Here is a 27335-nt window from a genome sequence, read left to right as displayed (position 1 = left end):
GGTTCCCACCCGAAGTTACACTCCAATTACTATTTTTCTTTATGAATTCATTCTTTTAACATCTGTAAGTAGTATCAAAATATTCGCATGTGTAACATGCATTGCTTGGCAACAATTTAGCATTTCCAATCCAGCTATCATGACAACGTTCTGACCCTTTTATATTTTTTTTAGTACCATGAACTGGAAACTTGCTTTCCAGTTGTATTGAGATAGTCAGAATTGGTAGAAAATTACACAAGGTATAGGGTGCTGGAGGACTATTAACCATGTCGATATCTTAGTATGTGAAGAGTTAGACTAAGCTACCTCAGGTTTCCAAGAATCCGATTGAAAGGCCACTTTATATCTGCCCTGACCATCTCAGAAGTTGTAAATGCTGCGTATTTTTCTTTACATCTTCCACAGACCTGTTTCCTATTGTCTGTTAATGTAATTGGTCAACGAATGGATTTCTATGCCATGATTCATGCCTTCTGGTTAATTGCTGTATTATATCGACGAAGAAGAAAAGCTATTGCAGAGATTTGGCCAAAATACTGCTGTTTTCTGGCATGTATCATTATATTCCAGTACTTCATTTGTATTGGCATTCCACCTGCTCCTTGTAAAGGTAAGGTCACTTACCTTTTATGGTCATTTGCTCTTACAGGAAACTGCTGGAAAATTGACAGATACTTTAAAAATGAAATAATTGTTATAAACAATTGATTACATTTTTGCGTGCTTCCTCTTATTGTAGACTATCCATGGAGAAGCCCTAATGCCAACTTCAACTCCAACATCATAAAGTGGTTATATTTTCCAGACTTCATTGAGAGACCAAATCCCATTTTTCTTGTCTGTGAGTACTTTAGCTCAGAACTGTGAAAGTTGTTAACTTGTCTTTTGTATTCTACTTTTGCATTATTTGAAATCAATCTTTTGTTTGTTTCAAAGGAGCAAATTGGCATAATATACAGAGTATTATTATTATTATTACCAGCAGAGTATCTAGAGGCCCTATTTGTAGGTCAGGGCCCCAATGTGGTAGCACATTACATTGAACAGAAATTGTTTTTTTTATAAAATTAGTGCATTCAGATGATCAGTAATTTACACAATCAGTTCGTAGTTGATTTTTTTTTAAATAAAACTGGATAAAAAGTGATACATTCTCATCCCTTTAAGCTCCTTCTCAGGAAAAAAAAATCAGAGAAGTGAAATAATCAGGTGAAATGTTATGACAGTGCATTGTAAATCATGTAGTCTCATGGGATCATTGTAAGAACTACTGTGCAGTGATTAGATTATACCATATCACCAATTGCATTCAGCTCCCCACACCACAGATCTGTGTTACAGGTGGAAGTTCTCACTGTGATGTCTTCCTTTTGCCAGACGATTTCATGTTGCTGCTGTGTGCATCCTTACAAAGGCAAATGTTTGAGGATGAAAACAAGGCTGCTGTGCGAATCATGGCTGGGGACAATGTGGAAATTTGCATGAACCTTGATGCAGCATCATTTAGCCAGCACAATCCTGTTCCCGACTTCATCCACTGCCGGTAATGTAGGGTCTGGAGTATTTTGAAATGACAATGTGTCTTATTTTTAAAGTTCTCCATTTTGAAAGTCGTCATAATATAGGAATGTTTAAATTTTTGTTTCCAGTGCTATTACATTTTCCCATTTTACAATATGCAACTTGTTCAGCAGTGAGTGTCTGATCGTCCATAAGAAATAGCTGGAAGTGATATATGGTCCTTTCTAGAAGGCTCTTTTCAACACAGATGAGGCATGTTTCTGATATCTTAGTATAGTTGGCCCACTAACTGTGGCCTTAGTAGTGCCATATAGATGGTTAAGTTGCATTGTTAAGTTAAGTTAAGTTCAAGGAAGAATTGTGCCTGAAGGAGTAAAATCTGTTGAGTACATGGTGGTACACTTGACCTATTCCTTGTCTTTTCTGCCTGACGTGCTTGAGGGAGACCAAGCCAGTCTGGCCCTGTCTATATATGTCTTTAATACCAGAAAAGTATTGATCAATTAATTACATCTTCCTGAATTGCTCCAAATTGCAGAAGGTCATACAATCTTCTCTGGAACAGATTATTCTTTGCCCAACTCAAATAAGGGCAAAGGGGACCTAACGCTGTCTGATACAGACATTTGAGGATTTCCCCTGCATGACACCGCCTTCCTACTGATGTACTTTGGAGACTAGTTGGGATGGCATGGGGCTTAAAAAAAAGGGTGTATGGAGCCAGAAGTACACTGTTCCAGCCAATCTTTGACAGATGAAGCAACTCTTATGTAATTACCCCAGCACTGGAAAATTAGAAAAACCCCTATTCCTGTTGCCATCTTCTCCCTGCTCTTCAGATGATGTTTTGAGTAAACTCAGCAGAGTTTGCCCTCTAACTTGAATGTTTCTGAAGGTTTGCTGCACTATTTAGAAGAATAGCTATGGGGAAACGTCATTAGCTTCTGTGCTGTGCCCAGTAGGGCTACGTCTACACTGGCCCCTTTTCCGGAAGGGGCATGTTAATTTCAGCGATCGTAATAGGGAAATCAAAGAGTGTCAAAGTAGGAATAAGATCCTCCGGAAAAGGGCACTTATTCCGGAGGATCGGGGCCAGTGTAGACGCTCTTTTCTGGCTTTTTTAAAAGCCGGAAAATAGCGGCGGACATTTTTATTTAAATGCCACGGGGGATATTTAAATCCCCCGCGGATTTCCCTATTACGATCGCTGAAATTAACATGCCCCTTCCGGAAAAGGGGCCAGTGTAGACGTAGCCATGATGTTTGTTGTGACTCTGAAAGCATGTTTTCAGCGGCTGGCTAAGAAGGAGCAGAATCCAAAGCTGTACATTCAGGGAACCAGCTGTATGAGAGTCTGCAGCATGTGGCAGCAATCAGCTCTTCAGGAGTGGGGCCAGCAGCTGGGAGCACACTGGCTGCCAGCCCCATACCTGTGGGAGCCAACATGTAACCATTTAAACCATTTGTAGTGGCTACATGGTTACAATAACAACTATTTTTTAACATCCCTGCTCCTTGCCAGATATTGGGCCAGTGATTTCCATGGAGTCTTACCAGCAGCCAGAAATACCTACTGAATACCTGCAATAGTGGGGCTTAATTGGAGGAATGAAGGGAAGAGAGTTGGAAGTGGGCTCCAATGCTAGAGGAAGAGCATTAAATTCCACTCATTGCCATGGCTTTGACATCCACATTAGCTCTGAGCTAATACCTGAGGAGAGTGAACATAAAATGGAGTTCAAGCTGTTGTTGACTTAGGGGTTCTGGGCCAGAGCATCATTGGTGAGATTGTCAGGGGTCAGCAAGAACACATTATTTTCTTGACTGAGTTCTGAAAAATCACTGTGACTCACTTTCCTTTATAAATGGTCTTCCCTGGTATTTAAAAAAAAAGTCTATAGGAGTCTGATGGGTATTCCTCTCACTCCTAGGAGAAACTATCCAACTACACCTTTTCCTAGCTCATCCAACTCTTTAAAAGCAATTTCATTGTAGGCTTTTCAGGACAAGCTGTGTTTAATAGATTTTCAAAAAGTAACAATCAATTTATTTTATCTAAATCCAGAATAATTCATTAAACTCCCCAGAAGTATGGGAGAAATTGTCTGTTGGCCAAATATGAAGAACCTGAAGCACAAAGAATGTACTCTGAAGATTTTTGAATAGGAAGCAAAATCAGTGTCCAGTTCGCATTCCTTATAGCAACAGTGCACCTGCTATTAAATTCTCAATTTTTTTCTAAGGCCTCCTGACTGACTCCATTGGTAAAATCTCTTCTTTCTAGGCAAGTTTATTTGTAAAGGAGCAAGATCATCATAGTGGATTGGTTCAGCATTAGCTATCTATTAAAAACAAGAATTGTCATGGCCCCTGCCAAGTGGAGCTTGGAGCTCCAAGTGTTTCAAAACATGGGATGCCTATTTGAATAGCCTAGTTCCACTCTGTCAACAAAACTGTTTCCTTCTTGCTCATGATCGTTTGAGTCTAAAACTCTGGGGACATAATATATTTTCATGGGATTCTACATTTGATTCTTGGAGAAAAGAACATCCATGACAGAGTATTGGCCTCTGTGATCCAATCATGCTTCATTTTAGAATCTAAATCTGTGATTGCTGTAAAATCCTAGAAATGCCTTCTGTGACTTCATTAAAGATTTGATCCTGTTCTTCAACCTGGAATGCTCATACTGACTGCATGGAGATTGAGCAAAGCAGATATGCTATTGAAAGTTTTTCCAAAGAGTTTAATGACTAGGACATGCTCAGGGGCACTTGACTTCTGTCCCTGATGTGCATGTTTTAAATATTTTTCCCCATCCAAGTTTGAAAAAATGTTCATGTTCCCGTGTCCTTGTTTTTACCAGGACTTGACTGAATTTTATCACATGTTCTCTGAATTCATTTAAAAACTTAGGGAGTTTTGTACGATCTTTTAGTTGTGCTGTATCCCAGTCCTCCTTTGTTGTTCCAGAGAAAGTGCCTTTCTCTGTGATAGCCAAGTTCTGGAATGGTACTGAGGTTTATAAAACTGAACAGTTGGTATTTTTCTGAAAGTTGTAGCAACAGGCAGAAAGCCATTAAGAGTTCGGTGTCTTGGTGGATTAAAGACTGTGTTCTATTAACCAAACGTTACATGCAAAATTATTATATTACATTCTGCCGTAGCCAGTGATTCAGGCTGTGTCCAGACTCCATGCCTCCTTCGACGGAGGCATGTAGATTAGCCACATCGGAAGAGGGAAATGAAGCCGCGATTAAAATAATCGCGGCTTCATTTCAATTTAAATGGCTGCCCCGATCTGCCGATCAGCTGTTTGTCGGCAGATCGGGAGAGTCTGGACGCGATGCCCCGACAAAGAAGCCTTTCTTCATCGACACAGGTAAGCCTCGTGAAACCAGGTTTACCTGTGTCGATGAAGAAAGGCTTCTTTGTCGGGGCATCGCGTCCAGACTCTCCCGATCTGCCGACAAACAGCTGATCGGCAGATCGGGGCAGCCATTTAAATTTAAATGAAGCCGCGATTATTTTAATCGCGGCTTCATTTCCCTCTTCCGATGTGGCTAATCTACATGCCTCCGTCGACGGAGGCATGGAGTCTGGACACAGCCTCAGAGTGCAGAAGCATCTGCTTCTGAAATATGAAAGGTGGCTACTTGTTCATTTCCTCACAACTTCCTCTTGGGAAGTGCTGCCTGGAGTCATTTTTCTTTGATCTTATTATATGTTTCTTTGTTCTGGAAGTCTTAGATTTAACTGATCTTTTGTCATCTTACTTCTGGTTAGCAGAGCCACAGGCCTCCTATTATGGAATTTGTAGGTTAGGAAGGAAGAAGAGAACTTAAGTAATTTTCCCTTAATTCCCTACTTTGTAAGTGTGGAACCAGATTAAGCCCAATTTATTAGTACATGTGTATTTTCTTGAACCCAAAATGTATTAGTTTTTGGCAGATGCAGTCCCTGCCAAAAAGAGCTTGCACTCTAAATTGGATTTTACAAGATAAATTTAAACTTTATTCACTTGAATGCCTATTTAAACTGGAGACTAGCACCTGCTTAATATCAGGGTTGAATTTGGCCCAGGTCCTCTCTGTCTCAGTGCTTTACATTTCCAAAGCACTATATGAGGTTTCAGTCAAACATTTCTCATTACTGTCCATGAGGTGTCACATCCTTCTGATTTTTCTCTCCTGAGGAGAAACTCGATAGTAAATGTTCCGGTAGGTGTGCCTAAAAGGCTTTAACTACATTGTGAACAACTGGAAAAAATAGAACTTGTAACCAGTCATTTAACTTTCCTGTTTTTGGAAAAATACTTGAGATCAACAGTGACAAATGAACCTGAAGGAAGAGATTTCCTGAAAATCCAAATTTCACTCCACCCCCGTATTTCTCAGGAAAGCATGACTAAGCCTGCAGGAAATCATAACTGAATTAAAAAAAAGAATAGGAAATGGAGAGTTTCTGGAGGCAAGGCCAAAGTGGGTTCACAGAGGAGGATCTCTGTTCCCAATATCACTAATGTTGGACAATCCAAATTTGGAAGAACTCATGTGCAAGAATCTAAAAGTGGACAGAAGAAAAAGTATGGGGACCCGAAAATATTTTAGCCCCTAATACCATCATCTAACACAGCCTAGTAATATCTGCAACCCAGGAGACAACAGCAGGTGAAGCACCAGACCACTCTCATAGGCAGATGTAATGTGGTCTCTGGAACCACACGTAGTCTGACTTAGATTAATGTGAGAGGATCTGCAAATCATCATTACAAATGTCAGCTCAGACTTGCATGAAATAAACATGTGGATACTAATAAAAAGGGTTTTAACAATTGATGCCACTTTGGATTTATAGTCTAAAGCAGGTGGAAGCACGAAAAAGAGCATACAGATAAAAGAGATGATCTTGAAAAACAGGAAAAGAAAAAAAAGCCATTAAATATAGGAAAGGTCCTGAAGAGATTTTATGAACGAGATCCAGTTAATTTTCTGGCATATCCTGCAAGATTTTTTCAGAAGTGCTAATATAGCTAAAGACAGCAGGAAGAAATGAATAAATCAGCATTCATCAGAATGAAAGGAAATTTAGGGTACAACAGAAGAAGGGAAGATAATGTGGGGTTCAGGAACAAGCCTCAAGAATAGAACAACATAGATGGCAGAAAAGGAGACTGACTGACTGGGATGCAGGGAAAACATTGGGGTCTATGAGAATATGGCCAGATAAGATCTGAGGGGAGGAGACTCAAAAGGGAAAGAGAAGACTAATATGGGCAGGTAGATAAATGTGTACGGGTGCGGCTGTGGAACAAGAAACTGGTCATGAAAACATAAAGAGATAGTTGGGGAGGGGGAGTGATGACCTGAGTGAGGGACAGAAGGAAGATGAGGAGGGGAGAGATGAGAAGATGCAGAGGGAAACAGAAAAGTGATAAAGAAAGGGAGTCAAGAGAAATTAAAAACAACTCCACTAGCCCAAACAAGCAGTGAGAGATCAGTTACTGCTATCTGACACCAACATCATGGCCCTTCTTAATGGGTGCAGAAGCGCTTAAAGTGGCTGGTGCAGCATATAATCAGGCCTGAAGGGACCATCATGATCATCTAGTCTGACCCTCTGCACATCACAGGCTACGGAGCCACTCTCATCTCCTCCTGTAATAGACCCATTACCGTTGGTTACATTATCGACAGAGCTGGTATCCCAGCTTGAAGCTCCAAAGTACTAACTGGGCAATAACATCTGTGCTTGAAAGGGGTTTGACGCTGTAACATTGATGCTGACTGGTGTCGTCATGGTGCGAAGGAATGCCAGCAAGCCAAGCACTATAAGGACTTAGTCTGAATGATTATCTAGAGTAGGTTTTAATGTAGATCACTCTCTTTGCAGCTCATTTTTTTTTACCTCACAACTGAGTTGACAATATTGGACTCTCTTAATAAACATTAATAACAACAACCTCCTCCAGTGTAGGAGGTTTGTGGGTGCAATGATGAGGCTAATAATAGGTATTTTGAGACATAGTACTTAAAACTTCACATCTGCTTTTATGGTAACAACTATGGTGGAATGGATGAACTTCACACTCCAGGGTCTTCACCTAGTTTGGCCTGAAGAAAGTGAAGTGATGTTATAAATGCTTCCAAGATTTTGCTCTTATTTTTCTCCTTTAGTGTGAGAATATATTGAGTTGTACTGAATTTCTTTCATGTTTAAAAATGACAAAAAATATGCATGAGTATATAGTAAGTGCCTTACATTGCTCTTCTACTTAATCCATACGTAAATTATGTTTTAAAAAGATTATTCCAGAAACAGGCTCCTAATCCAAATATCTCCCAAACTCTGGATAGATCTGTTCCAGAACTGAATATTGTTGCGACCTTCTGTCTGAATAAAAAAAACCTCTGGTATACCTAAAGTTTGGAGATGTTTGGCTCCAGACGGAACCTTTGAAGCTATCAAAAATGTAGAAAAAATGCTTGTGATTAGATCTTTGAGAGATTTGTTTTCAACTTCAATTATTTTTCTTTTTAGCTTTTCTCAACAATTCTGATGCAGAATATGTAAGCACAATGGCAGCAGGCTTCTCAAACATGAGATGATAAAAGTAGTGTCAGGAAGCCGATCTCCTCCTAGGCATCCCACACATCAATAATTATAGTGCAAAGGAACAGTAAATACAACAGTACCTTTTGCAGCAGAGCAATTAGTCATATCCAGGGCCCCTGGGACATGATCAACTGGGGTCCCCCATTTACTTGTTCTCTAAGAGTTGTAAACAATTAGTTGTTTTGTGTTTTATTACACAAAACCCAACAGCATCTATAAAATTCACACTGCAGTTTAGATAGCCCTTTGGTTCTACTGCTTTGCAGAAAGTATACAAAAAGGAATCTTCTTGTCATGATCATTAAGTCTTTCTCTCAGTGCAACTTTGCTAGGGGGAATGTAGAAATAGGCCAGCAAGACAGCTCCAGAAAATTCTGGTGAGGCCTGAGAATGTCATGCAGGAGTTCCTTTACGTGGCAATCTACAATACTGTTGGCTCATTTACTCCTTATGTAGTTTAGAGTAGAAGATGTCATTGTTCACATCATGCTCTACCTGCATGGAGCCCTGGAACAGCAGGTTTCACAGCCTGTGTGAGCAGATCTTGAACATGTACATTTAAAAGCAAAATATTACAGTGAGGGAAACTGAGAATTAATGGTTAGCTATACCTACTACTCCCTATAGCCTTTTGCACATAGTCTAGCATGCAGTCTCTGTTCTCTGTGTTAAGTTGACATTAAATCAAGAGTTTTGAAGAATCTGAAAATACTGAATTGTTTCTCCTTTCTCCCAATCAAGACTGATTTCAGATGGTCCTGCCTGAGACCTCTTAACAAAGGTTTTCATAAATTAAAACACACTGACCTTTTGCAGAAAACCTCTTACAGTTGATCTACATTGAAGAAGATATTTTTAGCAGGTGCCTTTGGAAATGGTGCCTCTCACCACACTGAATTCCCTAGAAGTCATCAATAAGTATATAATTGTTTGCAATGAGGTAATGCAGGTGGGCTTTAGAAATAGATTTGCTGTATAGTTACCCAAACTACAGGCAGTCCCCAAGTTACGCGGATCCGACTTACGTCAGATCCGCAGTTACAAATGGGCCCTTCCTCTCCCTGGTCTCCAGCAGACCAGGGAGAGGAAGCAAAGCGGCGGAACACGCGGGCAGCGGACAGCCCAGACGCGTCTGGGCTGTCAGCTGCCCGCGTGCTTCCGCAGCTTTGCTCTGCTTTGCTCTGCTTTGCTCCCCGTCCCCCTGGTCTGCAGACCAGGGGGACGGGGAGCAAAGCAGAGCAAAGCCGCGGAGCACGCGGGCAGCTGACAGCCCAGACGCTTCTGGGCTGTCCGCTGCCCGCATGTTCCGCCGCTTTGCTCCCCGTCCCCCTGGGACGGTTCCGACTTACATACAGATTCAACTTAAGAACAAACCTACAGTCCCTATCTTGTACGTAACCCGGGGACTGCCTGTACTTCAGAGATGAGTTCAAACAGCTTTTATATGCATATAACATTGCTAAATGCATCACGAAATTTGTGAAGAATGTGTTTTCCATCCTTTTATAATAAAGGCACTTAATATTGTAAGGTGCCAAACCCTATGCTGTTGATGCACTAAGCCATTAAACTTGACTCAAGCACATGATGGGAATAATTGCATTGGCTTTAAAGTTGCATTTAAGCAGGTGCAAAAGATGTTTGCTGAATCAAGATCACTGTTTGCACTTTGTTGGTTCATGCCAGTAGCATGCAAAAATGTGTCGGACAATGATCTGAAAAAGTTGAGTAATTTTTTCTCTTTTATTCTGTTGTCTTATTACAGATCCTACTTAGATATGTATAAAGTGATAATATTTAGTTATCTCTTCTGGTTTGTGCTTACTATCATCTTCATCACGGGAACTACTAGGATCAGCATATTTTGTATGGGTTACTTGGTGGCCTGTTTCTATTTCCTGCTGTTTGGTGGTGATCTATTATTGAAACCTATCAGAAGCATTCTACGTTATTGGGACTGGCTGATTGCATACAATGTCTTTGTGATTACAATGAAAAACATACTGTCGGTAAGTGGCTAAGACGTCTATAATTTCAGTGCTGAACACTTTTGTGGTTTAACTGTGAAAGTGTGCAGTCATTAAGCAGTCATAAAAAATTCCTTACAGCATCGCAAAATTGTACTAATATCTGCAAGAATCTTCTATGTTTCATTCAGAAACTGTAAACACAGTATCCAAAACACTATGGGATTATTTATTATAAGACAATTTTTACCTGTTTTGCTCAACCCAACTGTCTGAAAGTTTACAAGGTAAGAAGCAATTCTCAGAGCCAGATCTTGTATTCTTTATTTGTCCAAAGCTCTCTTTAAAGTCTGTAGAAGTTTTGTGTGAGTAAGAGGTCCATAAGGATTGCAAGATTAGGTCTACAATGAATCTAGACTATTTATGTCACTATGGCGTTTAATTAAAATTGGCAGTTTTGAGCCATTAGGCAGTTATGCTAAGAACTGTTTCTAAGAATGAGAACATGGGGGCCTGATGCAAAAGATGGCAAACCAGCTTCTAGTTTTCTTTAAATCTCGACTAACTTTCAATTGAAACTTCAATATTTAATTCTTACATATTTTATTTCAATATTAGGGTTCTTTTTTTTAAATGTTAAACCATTAGAGAAGATTCCTATGATGTCTCTGATCGGCCAAGAAAAGCCATCCATTTAAAATGTTATAAAAGATCACTTTAAATATACTTTTGGCAATTGCTACTTTCCCTTGAACATTTTTACTGATGGACTGAGCAAAAACAGGCATTTTTCATTTTAAATGTTATATAAATCAGCATATTGAAACAAGACTGATTTGTTGGTCACCTGATTTTACAAATACTCTAAAATGCTTACATATGTGCTTAATTTTATGCAGGCGAATTCAATGGGTCTACACATGTATAATGTTAAGCATTTTTCATAAATGCTTGTAGAATCAGGTCACCAATCTATAAAAGTTGTTCAAACTGTCAGCTTGTGACACACTGAAAATATATCAGGCACTAACCAAAAAAAAAAAAAAAAAAGCAAAGGGAGTTAAAATAAACAAAAAAAAACCCTACTCTCTGGAAGGCAGAAAATTTAATTTTTAATTGGCTTATTTCACTGACAAAGAAATGTGTTCTCTATTTAGTCTCTTAATTAAAATGCAGATATGTAACTATTCATAGTCATATTTGTATATAACTGTGACAGATATTGCAACTCCCTGCATGTCTTTGGAGACTATTGTATTAAACTTAGGAATGGTTTCTGAAGCACTGTGTTCTGTTCCATGAGGGAAGGTTACCACAGCTCTCCAAGCACTAAAAATGGTGGAAGTGATTAAGGTGAATAAATAACTTGGAGTGAGTCTACACAGCAGGGTTTAATTCGAAATAAGCTAGGCAAATTAAGCTATATCAATTGCGTAGCTTATGTCAAAATAGTTTATTTCGAAATGGGGAGCATCTACCCAGCACTTATTTCAAAATAGAGCACGCTTCCTCCGACTTCCCTGATTCCTCGTACAATGTGAGTTACAGGAGGCAGAGTAAGAAGTCCTCCAGCTTGACAGTATTTCAACATTATTTCAAAATAATTGCCTGCTGTGTAGATGCGGACTAAGTTATTTTGAAATAATACTAGTTATTTCGAAATAATGTTGCTGTGTAGACGTACCCTTGGAGAAGTAACACTGCCTGATGTGGTTTGCATGTATGGGCACAAGCTGGATTTCCAGGCAACAGACAAAAAATTGCTTTTTAAAATACCTTCGTTCTGATCCAGCAAATGGATGAAGTCTTCTGTCTTAAGGGAGCCCCAAATCTTCTAATGCCCCCTAACACTGATTGGTTACTTATCCTGGTATATGTCATATGGGAAGAGGAACACAGAGAGCAGCATACAGATGTGCTGCCCTGTAACTGTGACAGTACTATAAACAAATGTGCTAACATTCTTATCATTTGTTTCTGGTCTTGATATATCAGTCTCTTCATTGATTTTTCAGATAGGAGCATGTGGCTACATTGAGCCATTAATTAAAAATAGCTGCTGGTTGATTCAAGCATTTAGCCTGGCTTGTACAGTTAAAGGATACCGCTTTCGTAAGTACAGTTAGATTTTTCAATGCTTTTTTTTAATATATAAAGGTTTTAAGCATCTTTTAAAATTTCAGACAAATATATATTCCCTTTACTCATTTGATATCTTGATAACAAATTCTATAATGAAAGCTAAATTGGCATGGTTTAGAACATATAAACCTGATCAAATACTGAATATATTGCATAAAACAGAGTGCTCTCTGCTGTATGTACAGTAATAACCATTTTTCTAAAAAAAATCAGCATTTGGCAAAAGTTAACAAACACCGATATTTTATCACAGATTTCCCTGTAATGTTTGGGCCTAGTGGTTTGTATGTGTTGATTATTTTAAAGATGGTTTCTACTGTAAAACAGTAGAATCTAGGTTTTGGTAAGATTGTAATGGCTGAACCTGTGTCTTCCTAGCAATTCTGCTGCAAAGTTGTTTTCTGTTTCTTGTATGGTGGGGAGAGAGGAGAGGAGGAGACACCATTAGTTACCTCTCTCCATTTTGAAAGCTGAGTATTTATTCCTACCCTTTGTTTCCTGTCTTTTAAGAAGTCTGTTATTCCGACTTCTGTAACACTCATTTCATGAGGAGTAAAGGAAGGTGAAGGAAGAGTGTTCTTTCTTTGACTTCCTGCTGTGTAAACAGTGCCAAAAGTAGAGTTAAGGTACTTCGACTTCAGCTATGCAATTAATGTAGCTGAAGTTGCGTATCTTAATTCGACTTTAGCCCACAGTGTTGACGTACCCTTAATGATTGCCTGTTCTGTTCATTCCTTTCTGGGGCACCTGGAACTGGCATCTGTCAGAAGACAGGATACTGGTCTAGTTGGACCTTTGGTCTGAACCAGTATGGCTGTTCTTACGTTAAATGATCAGTCTCTGTCCCTAGGATCCCTGGGCTGGGATCTGGAGTAGAGAACAGGCCTCGTCCCTTCTCTGCTTCCCTTTCCTCACTCACCAGCACACAAGTAGAGATGTCAATACCCAAGAATTGGGGCAAGAGACAACACCCTGATGCATCACAGGAAGGAAAAACATAGGACCCAGTGTAATAGCATCGGCCATTTGCCGCATGCCCTATACAAAAAAAATAAAATACAGCATACATCTGATGGAATTGTCTCTTCCAGTTATCTTTAAAAAAATGTATAGGCCGAGAAAGGCTTTTCAGAATACTGGGTTATTTCCATTGGGCAGAATGCTTTATGGAGCTATGATTGCATATTTAAGAAGATGATAGTCCTTATGCTGGTGATTTCTGTTTGTTTTTATAAGCGAAAGAAACTGGAGACTGTAAATTGCCTAGCGGTGAGGCAGGAATTATTTGGGACAGTATATGCTTTGCTTTCCTGCTGCTGCAAAGAAGAGTCTTCATGAGCTACTACTTCCTACATGTGGTTGCTGATATAAAAGCTTCACAAATCCTGGCATCAAGGTAATATCCAGTGTCACAACTGAAAATGATCAAACCCAAATGCTTAATTATTAGGTATTTTTGTTATTTGTATTGAGCATTGCTAATGAAGCCTCTGGCAAACCCAAGAGCCAGACACTTTGGTGTAAGTATAGCTAACCACAATCCATGCAAATAAAAATTTCAAACACTTTTCTTCCTTTAAAGGGGGATTCTGTCTGGCTGCTCATATTGGCTACCGCAGAATCAGACCGTATAGGATTCGCTTCTCTCTGCACTCAGATAAATTTGACCAAATGTGCTCAGGGCTTCTTGTGCTTCCTTTTGTAGCTGTCTCTGTGATCCTTTCTCTTCCTCATACAACTTTGGGAATTCGGGGTATAATGATACATCCATTACCACTATATGTTTAGAGTAAATGTAGCTTAGACCATCATTGTGGATAGTAATAAGCCCAAGTTGGAATCATTTACATGGAGAGTGAAAGGAGGGCCTAGTGCATAAGGGAGATCTTTCAGTTCCCATTTCTGCCTGTGTGGTCTTGGGCAAGTCACTTAATCTAGCTACTGCTTTAATTCCTCAACTGTAAAAAATGAGGCTAACACTTCCCTATGTCACAGGTGTGTCATTGGGATAAGATCTATAAATAACTGTGAGGCATTGAGATACTCTAGTCATAAGGATCATATACATTGCCTGATAAAGCTGAACTTCATAGTTGAGTCCTTGTCTCGCTAAAACCTGAGCTCTAAACATTCTTGAACTTTGAGGAACTTTAGATCCAAACTTTTTGACCTGAGTCCATCTTTAGTTCACAGTTACCTTTTTATGAAATATACAGTCCTGACCTAGAGAAGATTAAATTTGGATCCAAACTTTTTGACCTGAGTCCATCTTTAGTTCACAGTTACCTTTTTATGAAATATACAGTCCTGACCTAGAGAAGATTAAATTGCCAGTAGGACAATTGCAGTACACATCTGTAGCCAGATGGTATTCATCAAAGAGTCAATAGGAATTCAAGAATTCAAGTGGCTGAATTGCTACGAACCATATGCACTTCCTATTAACATCATCTACTATACTTCAAAAGTGACACAATATACCAGTATTGTATCTATTTTAAAAAAAATATGCATGTGGCTATCCTGGAAATTCCACATAAGTGAGGCTCATTTCAGTTCCCAATAAACTGGTTGAAAATTTTAATTTAAAATAGACCTGAAAACCTGTAAGTGTCCGCACACTCTGATCTTGACAAATAAACATGGCTTTTATAAAGGCCTCTAATGCCCTAAAACTCTCTGAGAGAGTCATCTACAACAAAAAAGGTACAATAAATACAATTTATTTTGACTTTCAAAATACCCTTGATAAAGTCCCTCATGAGAGACTGTTGATGAAACTAAGTAGAGTGAGCTGTAAAGTTTTGTCATGGATCAAAAACTGGTTGAGAAACAGAAAAAGAGTAGGACTAGTCAGTTTTCAATGTGGAAGCGGGCTAAGGACAACAAACTTTGAAAGGACTTAGCAAAGCTAAGCAACTGAGCAACACAATGGCAGATAAAATTCAGCATAGGCAATCGAAAAATATTGGTGATATGCATCAGTTTAAACTAACACACACTGACATTATAAAATAGCTCTACTCATTTTGTTATTCCTAACCAACAGAGGTTCCTCTGTTGGAGATGAAACATGTACTTGTTTGAGGAGTTATATATATTTGCACTGTATTGTTTATATTGTGAATCTGGAGCATGTGCTGTGCTCACGGAGGCCTAGGCAGCCAAAACTCAACTCACTCAAAGGTGGAATTGCCTGTGCTGGGCAAGAAAATTTAATGTATGCCAAAATCTATAAGTATCAAATTCTGCAGTTGTACAAGAAGTTTTTACTCAAGCTTTGACTTGGAGTCCTTGAGGACTGTGAACCCTAGCACCTGGATAAAGACGGCTATTACTAAATTGTTGAGTTGTGATTGCAGGATTTGGCCCAAAATCTGGTAATGATTGCCAGAAAACAAATGAATTATTATGCTGTGATTGTTCATCATTTCTGTAGTGGCCTTCTGATGGTCGTGTTTGTCTTAGGCTATTTAAGTAATTTACAACATAAGCTTCTCTTTCTGTGTTTTACTTGCCATAAAGAAAATCTATAAGCATAAGAGTGTTACATCTTCCTCCTGTTTCTTCTGTAGAGGTGCTGAACTATTCCAGGCCACAATTGTCAAGGCAGTAAAGGCAAGAATTGAAGAAGAGAAAAAATCAATGGATCAACTGAAGAGACAGTATGGTTTATTATTTACTATTTTTTTATCATATTTATCTCACTGGTTACTTCTACTCTACAGCATATTAACCCTTTTCTGCGAACCTGTAGGGGATTTTCTTCTGCATTGTTCTAGTCTTTTCCTACTTCTCTACATAGTGTTGCACACAGCCAAACAAGTGTTTGTATGCTGGTTTGGTTTTTTAAAATACAGTTTCTTGATTATATTCTGTAAATTGAGAACCTTCAGGTATTCTGCTATTCTGTGGCTGCAGAATTAGGCCATAGGATCTAAGTTTTCATTTAAAAAACAAAATTGTCTTTCTAAGAGTAATGGTTATGCAGATAACCTTAAACATGTGAATATAATGTAAACAAGTGCAATACTGACTGACTTAGTCTATAGAAAGCCTGAAAATATACTATAAATAGCTCTTTATTGTAAATAAACACAGAAAGTGTGAACTTCCCTACTAGTTTCAAGGTGGGTTTTTACTTTTGAAATATAAGGATGATAGCCTAAATTCCCATGTTGTTCACTGTTTCATAGCTTCTAATTTTAGCAATGTGGCAACATGGTCAGTCTCTTTAGGAGTCTACCTTGGTTAATTTAGTTTTGCTTTTCCATTTGAGAATACTAATAACTGGGAGAGCCACATTAGCCAAGTCATGTTGATGGCACAGGTTACCAAATGAGACTGTGAAACACAGGAAACAGGATAAAAGACTAAACTTCAGCAGCAGTAGGCTAATCAGCAAAGCTGTGGCTCTGAGCTGACTGAGGAATGACAAACCCTCCGGCTCTGCCCCTGATAAGTCTGATGAGGATTTCACCTCTTCTGCCCTTATTCATAGTAACCGTTGTTGTGGTAGATTCTTTTGTTCAGTTTGTGCTTCTTTTGCCCAGGATGAGAATCTATTTTGTCTTGACTGAAAATATTTTTTTTCACTCTAACTGGTCTGAAGACTCCTTCCTGTATCAAGCCAATCCAGCCACTTAGCTTCTATCACATCTGGCTAATGTTTCAGAATTTAAATCTACCTTCAGTTCCTCCCCAAATGCTAAAGATCATACTCACATGTCAAAACCTCCACTTACCCTGTCCTATTACCAACAATTACGTCCACACCTGCCCAGTTGAGCTTTCCTCTGTGGCTAGTCCCCTCAAGGAAATCTTGTGGATGTTGCTGCTATGCATTTGGGCAAATTTCATCCTAACTATACAGAAAGAATATGCCTTTGTGGGAAGTGTTCCTTCTTTTAATTCCACAAAGACATGTTTGAGGTCACAGTGCTCAAGTTACTTAAAAACAAATAATAATCCAATGTACTGTATTTAAAAATCATTGTTTTGGGTTTTCAGTAAGTCTGACTTCAACCAAAACAAAGCCAGAGGGTGCTTTGTTTGATTTTATTGGATAATACACATGAATACTTAAATACTGTATAGTCTGAATAAAATGTAGAGAGCAGCCTACAAAGCAGGAAATGAAAAACAATTGTACCAGTTTGATTGACTTAGAGAAATTCCAGCAGCAGTTAAACAGAAAGAAGAAGCAATCGGATTATCTATTGGATCACAGTTCAACAACTATGTAATTGAATATGTAGGATACGGAGGTAAAGACTTAGAAAAATGGTTTCTAATACACGGTGAGAGCCACCAAAAGAAAAGTATTTTAATGCTTTTTGTCACTAGAATTTTTGAGTCTGTTGATTCTAAACAAGTTGTTCAAAACTTTATTTATTCATGGCAAAATTTGGGTACCTAAGGATCTTTTCCAAAACCTACTGAAGTGAATCAAAAAACTGCCATTGGCTCCTATGGCCCTTGGATCGGTCCCTTACTGAGGACCAGATGGTGGAGATGTCTGCACAGGCACAGAGGAAGGAGGTTATAAGAAACTCCCAAAACAACCAATTCCCCCAGTCCCTGTACTTTATGCTACATTTCAACAATACTGAAGTCTCCACACACCTAAAGGAGCTGAGGCCAGAGCCACAAGAGCACAGGAGGGGAGTGCACAAGCACCGTGCACACCCCTGTTGAGTTCTGCATGAGGCAGCTTCCCCCTTCTAAGCGGCTCCTTTTAAGCACTGTCACCCATATTGCCCCCACTGAAGTACTGAGCCTGAATTTTCTACTAAATATTTGAAAGAGTTTGCCTGTCTGTGAGCGAGTGTATCTGTCTATTGGTCCGTCTGTTAGTTCAAGAACTCCTACTCAATGGTAAGAGCTGGGGCCACCAAATTTGGAATGCAGCTTCCTCTTATCCTAACTTAAAGCAAGGTCAAGGTTTGGTTCTGTGGGGTGGAGGAGGCTGAAGCTCCCCCAACCCACCCAGTGTATACAAAGATGCATAAATCCATACAGAAAAGAGATAGAATCATCAGGCAAGTGAAAAGGGCTGGCTTTCTCGTGCCCTTTAGGGTGGGCATGGGAGGCTACAGCTCCCTCCCATCTCCCCCACCCGCCCTCATTCATACAGAGAGACATCGCTGGCTGTTTACCTCCATAAGGGAGTGAGGGGAAAGTGCACAGTTTGCTGCATTCCTCACTCAGGCTGGGGAGCATAGGGGGCAGATGAACCTAGACCTGCCCTAGTTTGGGGGCATGCGCTCCTCCCCTGGCTGTGCCCAGTGGAGCTGCGGCAGCCATGGAGAGGCGCGTCTCACCTGGCTCCAAACTGCTGTGACAGGAGAGGGAAGGAGGTAGTTCTCTCTCCCCAGGACAGCCTGCACACTGAACCCCTTGTCCCCGTCCCCATCCCCACCCCAGAGCAATGACTTAAATGAAGAAAAACAAAAATCACTTGACGAGAAGTCCTGTGGCACCTTAGGGCGTGTCTACATAGCTGCGTTGTTTTGAAATAATAAAGTGAGTGTCTACACAGGAAGCCCATTATTTCAAAATAATTTCGAAATAACGGGAATATTCCAAAGTCTGTAACCCTCATTTTACGAGGAATAACTCCTATTCCAAAATAGTTATTTCAAAATAAGTGGCCTTCAGGGCTTCTCAGAGCTGCCCTGGTGGCTACTGTGTTTACACTCATCAGAACTCTATAGTTCCCCTTCCCCTGCAGCCCTTAAAGCCACAGACTCAGCGTGAACAGTGTGTGGCACGATGCAACCCCTTCTAGCACTGTGCCACACAGCAGCGCCCAGTTCAGCATTCCCTACTGCCATGGTGGACCCTAGCATGACACCTGAGCCCCTCCCCCCACAAAGCTGCAAGCACAGCTGCAGGCAGCTCCCAACTCTTGCCCGGGGGCAGAGGAGGCGGGCCCCATCCTGGACTGGTGCGGAGATCTTGGATCTCATTGAGATCTGGGCAGATGACCTTAATCTCCAGGATCTTCACACGAGGGGCAGGAATGCCGATACCTGTGGCCAGACGGCCAACAACCTGGGCCAGAGGGGACACATGCACGCCACAGCAGGTATGAATGAAAGTCAAGGACCTCGGGCAGCACCCCAGACCTGCTCCTGCTTTGACTAGCTCCACTGAATCCTAGGTGGGGAGTGAGTCCCTTCCCCCACTTGTTGTGGATTCTGGGCAGGAGACGCCCATTATTACCCTCCTGGAGGGTAGGCATGTGGTCAAGGAGGAGGAGCGGGCCAGTGAATCCATGATGCCCGCCAGCCAGGAACTCAGCCAGTCCCTGGAGCTGGTACCACCCTCCCAGGATGTCACCCATAGCTCAGATGATCCCAGGGAAGGCCCATCAGCTGAGTTCCATTACTTTCCCATGAGACACGTGACCGGGGGTAAGAGTGGCTTTGGGCAGTGAGAGGCTGTGCACTCCCTCTATAGGGCCGGGATAGAAGTCCTCTCCTTATGGAACACTGCCACTTTTGGACCCGGCATGTGCGCGGCATGGAGGGAAGCCGAGTTGCCCCATCACCCCCATCCCACACGCAGGCTCCCGTCTGGCTGGCACCTTCCCATGCCTACTTGTCCCCACAATGTGGGGGTAGCTAGGCTCCCCCTGGGGACATCTGTGACCCTGCAGGAAGGGGCCCACTGAGTAGGCCACAGAAGGCTTTGCTCCAAGCACATCACCTTCGTCTGACCCCAGACTTTTTGGGGTCGCATCAGAGATGAGGGCTTCAGGCACCCTGTCTCCTGGGGTGACTGCCCTTCTCTTTGTTCTTCACAGCTGCACCAGCTGTGAGTGAGGTGCCCGCAACACTTCCCGCGCTAGCCTCCCAACTCCATGAGACCCACCGCCACAAACGAGACCATGGGGACCTGGAGCGGGAACATGTCACCTGCCTGTGTGGCCTCCAGCAGTCTCCTGGCAGGAGCTGGCACAAAGAGACCACAGCATGTTCATGGCATACACAGCTGCCATCACTGCCATTGAGTGGTCGAGTAGCTGCCTTCCTGTTCTTCCTCCTTCCACACTCCTGCCTCTCCAAATTCTCCCCTGGTTCCCGCTCCTCTCCGTTGCCACCAAGGGCCCTGCACACGAGACCGGTGCCACCAAGGCCGGTGCCACTCCCAGTCCCAAACCTGACTCTCTCCTCTCTCCTTCCCCTTCCTTTTTCCTCCTCCTCCCCCTTCCTAGGTTCTTTCCCTAGTTACAATTACCTCAATTAAACAAAAAATAGAGCTGCTTTGTTCAAAACAAAAGTTCCAGTTTATTTTATCAACAGGGGACGTGGAGTGGGAAAAGGGGAAGAAAGGGGTGTGGGAGGAAAGGCACAGAGGGACAATGTACAGGCCCCACGTGGGGAGGCCCAGGGAAGAGTCTCATGGTTGTCCTTGTCTGATATTCTCCCTCAGGGCTTCCTGGATGCGCATAGCCCCCTGATGGGCCTGCCAGATGGCAGCCATCCACCACTGCTCCAAAGTTCTGGCAAGTCACTGGGACTCTGCCCCCATCCTGGCAGGAACATCTCCCCTTTATTCTCTCAAACATTGTGGCAGACAGAGCATGCCACCACCACATGGGGGACATTCCACTTGCCAAAGTCCAGGAGGGTAAGGAGATGACTTTGAGATGCCCAAAGGTGCCCTCCACCACAATGCAGGCCCTGGCGTTAAACAGTTCCTTGCTTTGGTGAAGGAATCCAGTATAGGGCTTCATAGGCCAGGGGAGCAGAGGGTAGGCAGCATCCCACTCAATGCACATCGACATGTCCACACCCCCGACCCTGATGGTGTGGTCAGGGGAAAAAGTGCTGGTGTGCATCTTCTGGAAGAGGCTGGAGTTCCTGAAGATGCGGGTGTCATGCACCTTCTCCGACCCTCCGATGCTGATGTCAGTGAATCTGCCTTGGTGGTCCACAACAGCCTGCAGGACCATGGAAAAGTATCCCTTCCAGTTGATGTAGGTTGAGGGATGGGATGGGGATGTAGGAGCTGTCAATGCTCTGCCCCCGCAGTTAGGGAAGCCAATGGCAGCAAAGCCAGTCGTGATGGGGTCCACATCGCCCAGGAGGATGAGCCAGCACAGCAGGATGGTGTTGATGGCCCTCACCATCTGTAGAGGAGACAAATAGGGAATCACAGGGTTGCCAGAGCCCTTGGGAGGTCCCCAAGCCCAGCCCACCTTGCCATACACCAGGCCCAACCCCAACCCCAACTTCCCCCATCCCCCTCAGGACTATGTGAAGTTGGGACTGGAAAACCTCTGGGGAAGGGAGCTTCTACCACCACTACCCCCTTCCCTAGGGAACCTCATTCCAGCAGCTCACCACCCTCCCAATAACATAGTAAGAGAGTCATACCTGCATGACCACAGCCATCTCTCCACACCAAACTGGTTCCTCACGGAGAAGTAGCTTCTACAGAGCGATGGCAACCTGCTTCGGGGGGGTTGCATGTGGGTGTCCCATCATGTGAGGGCAGGGGTGAGTCACTCACACAGCTCCATGGAGGTGTCCTTCCATATGCAGAAATTCTAGAGTCACTGCTGGTTGTCCCGACGCTCTATGACGATACGGTCCTGATGATCAGTCAGAACTGATGTCCAGTCACCAGAAGCAGTGGTGCACAGTGTGCAGAGGACAGCAGGAGGGGCAGTTCTGCATGGCCAAAATGGGGAGAGAAGTAAGGAGGTGCCCCACAGGGAGATGCAGGTCCTAATTCTGCAGTGCCACAAGAGCAGCCTGCAAAAACTGCATCAGGAGGCATATCATGAGGTCCAGGAGCTGGAGACTGCTTTGCAGCAGGTCCAGCTCCATGACAGGAGTATTGTGGTGTCCACAAGGGCAACCAGAGCAGGCAGTGAAAAGATTTTGCTCTCCCTCGAGGTAGGCAAAGGAGAGGAGCCTGATTAACGACTGTATGAGGGAGCCCTTTAAGCATGAGCCTCAGGAAGTGACTGGTGTCTTGATGCCATGCCTAAAGTGCTTCCTGGGGGTTTTAAATGGGATTGCGGCTCCAATCAGTGTAGACACTCTATTTCAAAATAGTTCTGTGCTATTTCGAAGGGCATGTGTAGTGTAGACATGCTATTTTGAAATACATTATTTCGCAGTTTTTATTCTGATATAGCTTATTCTGAAATAACGCTGCTGTGTAGATGTACCATAAGAACATAAGAACGGCTATACTGGGTCAGACCAACAGTCCATCCAGCCCAGTATTCTGTCTGCTGACAGTGGCCAATACCAGATTCCCCAGAGGGAGGGAACACAACAGGTAATCCTTACATGATCCCTCCCCTGTCGCCCACCTCCAGAGAAATAGGGGCTGGGGACACCATTCCGACCCATCCTGGCTAATAGGTATTGATAGACCTAACCTCCATGAATCTATCTAGCTCTTTTTTGAACTCTCTTAGGGTACGTCTAAACTACATGCCTCCGTCGACGGAGGCATGTAGATTAGCCAGATCGGCAGAGGGAAATGAAGCCGCGATTAAAATAATCGCGGCTTCATTTAAATTTAAATGGCTGCCCCGCTCTGCCGATCAGCTGTTTGTCAGCAGATCGGGGCAGTCTGGACGCGCTGCGCCGACAAAGAAGCCTTTCTTGATCGGCACAGGTAAACCTGGTTTCACGAGGCATACCTGTGCTGATCAAGAAAGGCTTCTTTGTCGGCGCGGCGCGTCCAGACTGCCCCGATCTGCCGACAAACAGCTGATCGGCAGAGCGGGGCAGCCATTTAAATTTAAATGAAGCCGCGATTATTTTAATCACGGCTTCATTTCCTTCTGCCGATCTGGCTAATCTACATGCCTCCGTCGACGGAGGCATGTAATCTAAACACACCCTTAAAGTCCTAGCTTTCACCACATCCTCTGGCAAGGAGTTCCACAGGTTAACTGTGTGCTGCGTGAAGAAAAACTTTCTTTTGTTTGTTTTAAACCTGCTGCCTATTAATTTCATTTGGTGACCCCTAGTTCTTATATTGTCGGAATAAGTAAGTAACTTTTCCTTGTTCGCTTTTTCCAACAAATTCCACTTTTCCCACTTTTTTCTAACAAATATATTAGTCTCCAAGGTGCCACAGAACCCTTCACTGTTTTTAAAGTTATAGACTAACATGGCTACCCCTCTGAAAAATTAAGGACACGAGCAACACTGGGTAAATCTTCCAGTTATTCCATAAATACAGAGTGAAGTGGCCCTTTTCTTGAACAAAGAAAGATTTGAATATCAACATTCTATGTTGTGACTTACTGATAGGCGTTTCCCCCCTGAAATAATGTGACCGTTTAGAGCAAATCTGCTAGAACAGCCATGTGACATAAGGTGCTCCCAGTCTTCATGCTGAGTGCTCTGTCTGCACAGCACTCGCAAACCCTGCCAGCCTCAAATCCCATCTAAAATGTCCTGTGTGTGAGAGAACCCGTGTGTGTGTGTATACACATAATTAATATATAACAGTCATGTTTCTTTGTGGGTCCAAAGGGATTGAAGGACTGAATATGGTATCCTATTTGTGTGATATCCCATTTGCTAGGATGGACCGCATCAAAGCCAGGCAACAGAAATACAAAAAGGGTAAAGAAAGAATGCTGAGTATGAACCAAGAATCCACAGAAGGGCAAGAAGTTCAAAAGGTTTCTGAAGAAGATGATGAAGGTACTTCCAGCATGTTACCATGCCATAACTTGAAGCTCGGGGCTAAGAGCTCAGTAGGTTTAACATTTATGTGTAGGTGGGATGTGGGAGGGGGAGGGGGAATATTGATGTGATGGGCATTATTACTGGAATACCATTTTAAAGCTTATAGATTTCCACTTCCACTTTTTGCTGAAACAGACTAACACAGCTACCTTCTGAAATTTTAAAGCTCGCTTCATCCAGATAAATGGCTTTTATACTTCCATTTTGAGTAAATGATTTTCTTCGAGGTAAATAGACATACTTTTGGATAAATTTGTATCTTTTAGCAAGGAGCTGAATAACAGACATTTATTTGAGTAATGGCTTTATTTATAAAATGGCAGTGTTTCAAAAACAGCTTTATGATTTTTTTTCTAACAATCTTTTCTTGGCTATAATGAGTTTTTTTTTAATAATTGAAATACACAAACGTATTTTATTTTTGTTTGATACATTATAGATTAATATAGCATGAAGTGCCATTGTTTTCGGTCGTACGTAACTGGGGTTCAAATTTTTTAGATCAAAAGTCATTGGTGTTTGAAATGTGCATTTACAGTTTTGATTTGATTTTTATGAATGCATTTTATTCTTCAAAGTATTAACAAATAATGGATTATTTTTCTACACTTTAATGTCATCAGTGATTCAGAGAAGCTATTTCCAAATCATGTTTATAGCACGTACAAGCAAGTTTATGCTTATCCGAGGATACATTTTTAACAAATGAAGTGTCACTGGACATTTATATAAACCTTTCTTGTTTATGGGAAAGTCAATTAAATTCATCAGTGTGTAATACATGTCTGCATGGTGATAATTTCTTTTTAATACATATACATAAATCTGGTTTCAAAGAATTATATATAGACATACATTTAGAAACAGAGATGTTTGTTATTGTACTTGGAGTGGAATACTATATTTTAATTACTGTGTAAAATAGATCTTTAGCATTCTGGGCTACCTCTTAAAACATGAATACTATTCATACTAAGTATATTTAGAAAAGGTGAAGTCTGTTGTGTTTGTGCAGTTTAGATCTATTGAAAAAAATAATGATTAAACAAAGTATACAAATGTGTTTCTCATTTTGTAAAATTAATATTTGGCCATATTTTATTTTAGGAGAAGCAGACAAAGAGAAAACCAAGGGCAAAAAAAAGCTGTGGTGGCGGCCTTGGGTTGATCATGCTTCCAGTAGGTTTTCTCAATCATCTTACAAATACATGGATTTACCCCTTATATCCTTGACCAGAATGAAGGCATTCCCACAACTTGTTTGTTTTATGCATGGTTTTGTGATTGTGACTTGATAGAGTTCTTGATTGGATAACCCATTGATTTATCCTTTAAATCTCAAGAGGCCAAATAAGCAATGTTATACATTTGCACCTAACCCAGATCCTAGGTATTTCTGGCCATTTGCAGTGATATCAAGTCAAAGAAAAACATGAACTGAAAGAATTTATCCCACACACAAAAAGAAGGGGAAGCCTCCAAAAAACGATAAAATGGTTTTAAACTTGAGAGTGGAAGCTTTGCCAATACTGATTAGTCATATGCATCCATGGTGAGAGCTTAGTCCTTACTAGTTTTATTTTTCACAGAGAGATTGTTCACAAATTGTTATCGATCACCTAGAAATGGTGGCCATATCCATAGAAAATATTCTTGAAAAGTCACATTAATCAGTTATATCAGTGAGAAGTTAGCCTGAATAAGAACTGTAGAATGGGTCCCTCAGTACTCATGGGAACCTTGCTAAGTGCTCTATGGTGAGTTTGCCTAACTGTTCCCACTTCAGTCAATTGGCGATTTACTGTTGGCTTCAGTGGGGGTAGAGTTAGCTGAAGACTCTAGAAAATCTCACCTAGATGGAGCCAGTGATGCTCATCTTCCAAAATCTCTGACCTTGTTGGGGAGAGAGCCATTCTAGCCAAGAGCTTATGATAACTATGCTGATGAGAAGTTCAGGTCTTTTCAGTTTCTTCTTCAAATTAAATCTTTCCACAGATTTCCTCCGTCCCCTCTCCCCCCCCCAAAAAAAATTATCCTTATTATTTCATTGCAGTTGGCGCAAAAATGTATCTTGTGCATTTTGGGAAGGCTTTAGATAACATCTGTTTAGAATGTAGATACTCCTCTACTTAAACATTTATCTTTAAAATACCAGAATTGTTTAATAAATACTTTTGTATTTAAATACTGCCTAACTCAATGCCCACTGAAACCAAAGGAAACCAATGGCATGATTTAGTCCATTTTAAAGCCAGTTTTCAGAGGTATATACCTTATTGGCATGACTCTAGATCCTAGATTTAGACAACTGGATCATGATCATCTGAACAAAAAAAGTCATTTTTGTGACTAGGTAAGAATTAACATCCCATTAAGGTTCCCGTATTTGCAGATTGAGCTCCCACTTGATTGTGCAAATTCTGCTTTCGTTTTCACAAGATAAACATGGAGGTCTCAATTTACTCCAGTTTATGCTATTATTTTTTAATTTACACAGGATTAATTAAGAGCAGAATTTAGTTCGATATTATACCTAATACAACATGGGTGGAATATATTGTATTTTAAATTCCTTTTCAACTCTAAAATGCAATACAGCTGACCTGTTAATCCATAGACCGTTCTTCCCTAATTTTCACTCTTTATAAATAGGAAGAGAGCAGAGTGTGGAACTTAATTACCTAGACTCATATGTTCAATTAGTAGATCAGAGCTAATAGATGTCATTTATTGCATGATGGTCAGTATTGGCTATTTAACAAGTGTATGATATTAATCAGATTGCAAAGTTAAATTGAATTATTTCAAACATTTATTACTACTTTCAGTCTTGCACCAAGAGTTGCCTGTTTTTCCCTTCCAGACATATATTTTATACTCTTTATGTCCACTTCTGTATTTTTGTGTATGTTGTTTTCTTGATGACCCGTATTTAATATATTACATGCCTGTTTCTGTCAAGTCACAAGTAAACTGTGCCTATATCTTTGTTTGAGGAGCATAATATTACTTTAGAGAGACCTATCCTTTTTCAAAAGCGTACTTCTTGTTATTTCAGTTTCATTTCAAACAACAACAAAATGAACACAAGCGATAATTAGCAACTAAAAGAAAAACAATTGTCAAACTACAATATTTTTTGAAGGAATTGGATATGGTCTCTCTTAATCCTCACACTAGTTTTGTAGCAAACAGAAGAACTGCTCAAATGAGGGCTTGATTGCAGCAATTTCTGAATCATTTCACCCTCATTATATCATGTTGTTAGGGGACTGCATGCAGTGATTAATATTTAAATTATTTATTGCAATAATGCAGAAACTTGTAGAATAGAAAAGTATCCCATAGCCTG

General features: G+C 41.2%; 1 protein-coding gene across 13 annotated transcripts in view; it reads left to right on the top strand.

Moving 5' to 3' along the window:
* PIEZO2 (piezo type mechanosensitive ion channel component 2) overlaps positions 1-27335 on the top strand; it is a 422273-nt gene that overhangs the window by 333281 nt on the left and 61657 nt on the right. For all 13 annotated transcript variants that reach the window (XM_089776309.1, XM_089776310.1, XM_075920988.2 and 10 more), the window contains 9 exons: positions 409-613; positions 743-844; positions 1381-1546; positions 9905-10148; positions 12122-12218; positions 13485-13644; positions 15824-15913; positions 23817-23938; positions 25091-25162. In XM_089776309.1, coding sequence (XP_089632435.1) covers positions 409-613; positions 743-844; positions 1381-1546; positions 9905-10148; positions 12122-12218; positions 13485-13644; positions 15824-15913; positions 23817-23938; positions 25091-25162 — 1258 coding nt within the window. The remainder of the gene's footprint in view (positions 1-408; positions 614-742; positions 845-1380; positions 1547-9904; positions 10149-12121; positions 12219-13484; positions 13645-15823; positions 15914-23816; positions 23939-25090; positions 25163-27335) is intronic.

This window comes from Pelodiscus sinensis, chromosome 2 (genome assembly GCF_052426305.1).
Source record: "Pelodiscus sinensis isolate ZL-2025 chromosome 2, ASM5242630v1, whole genome shotgun sequence".
Taxonomy (NCBI): domain Eukaryota; kingdom Metazoa; phylum Chordata; order Testudines; family Trionychidae; genus Pelodiscus; species Pelodiscus sinensis.
The sequence above is the reverse complement of the archived record's forward strand: the minus strand, read 5'-3'. Positions and strand labels throughout refer to the sequence as shown.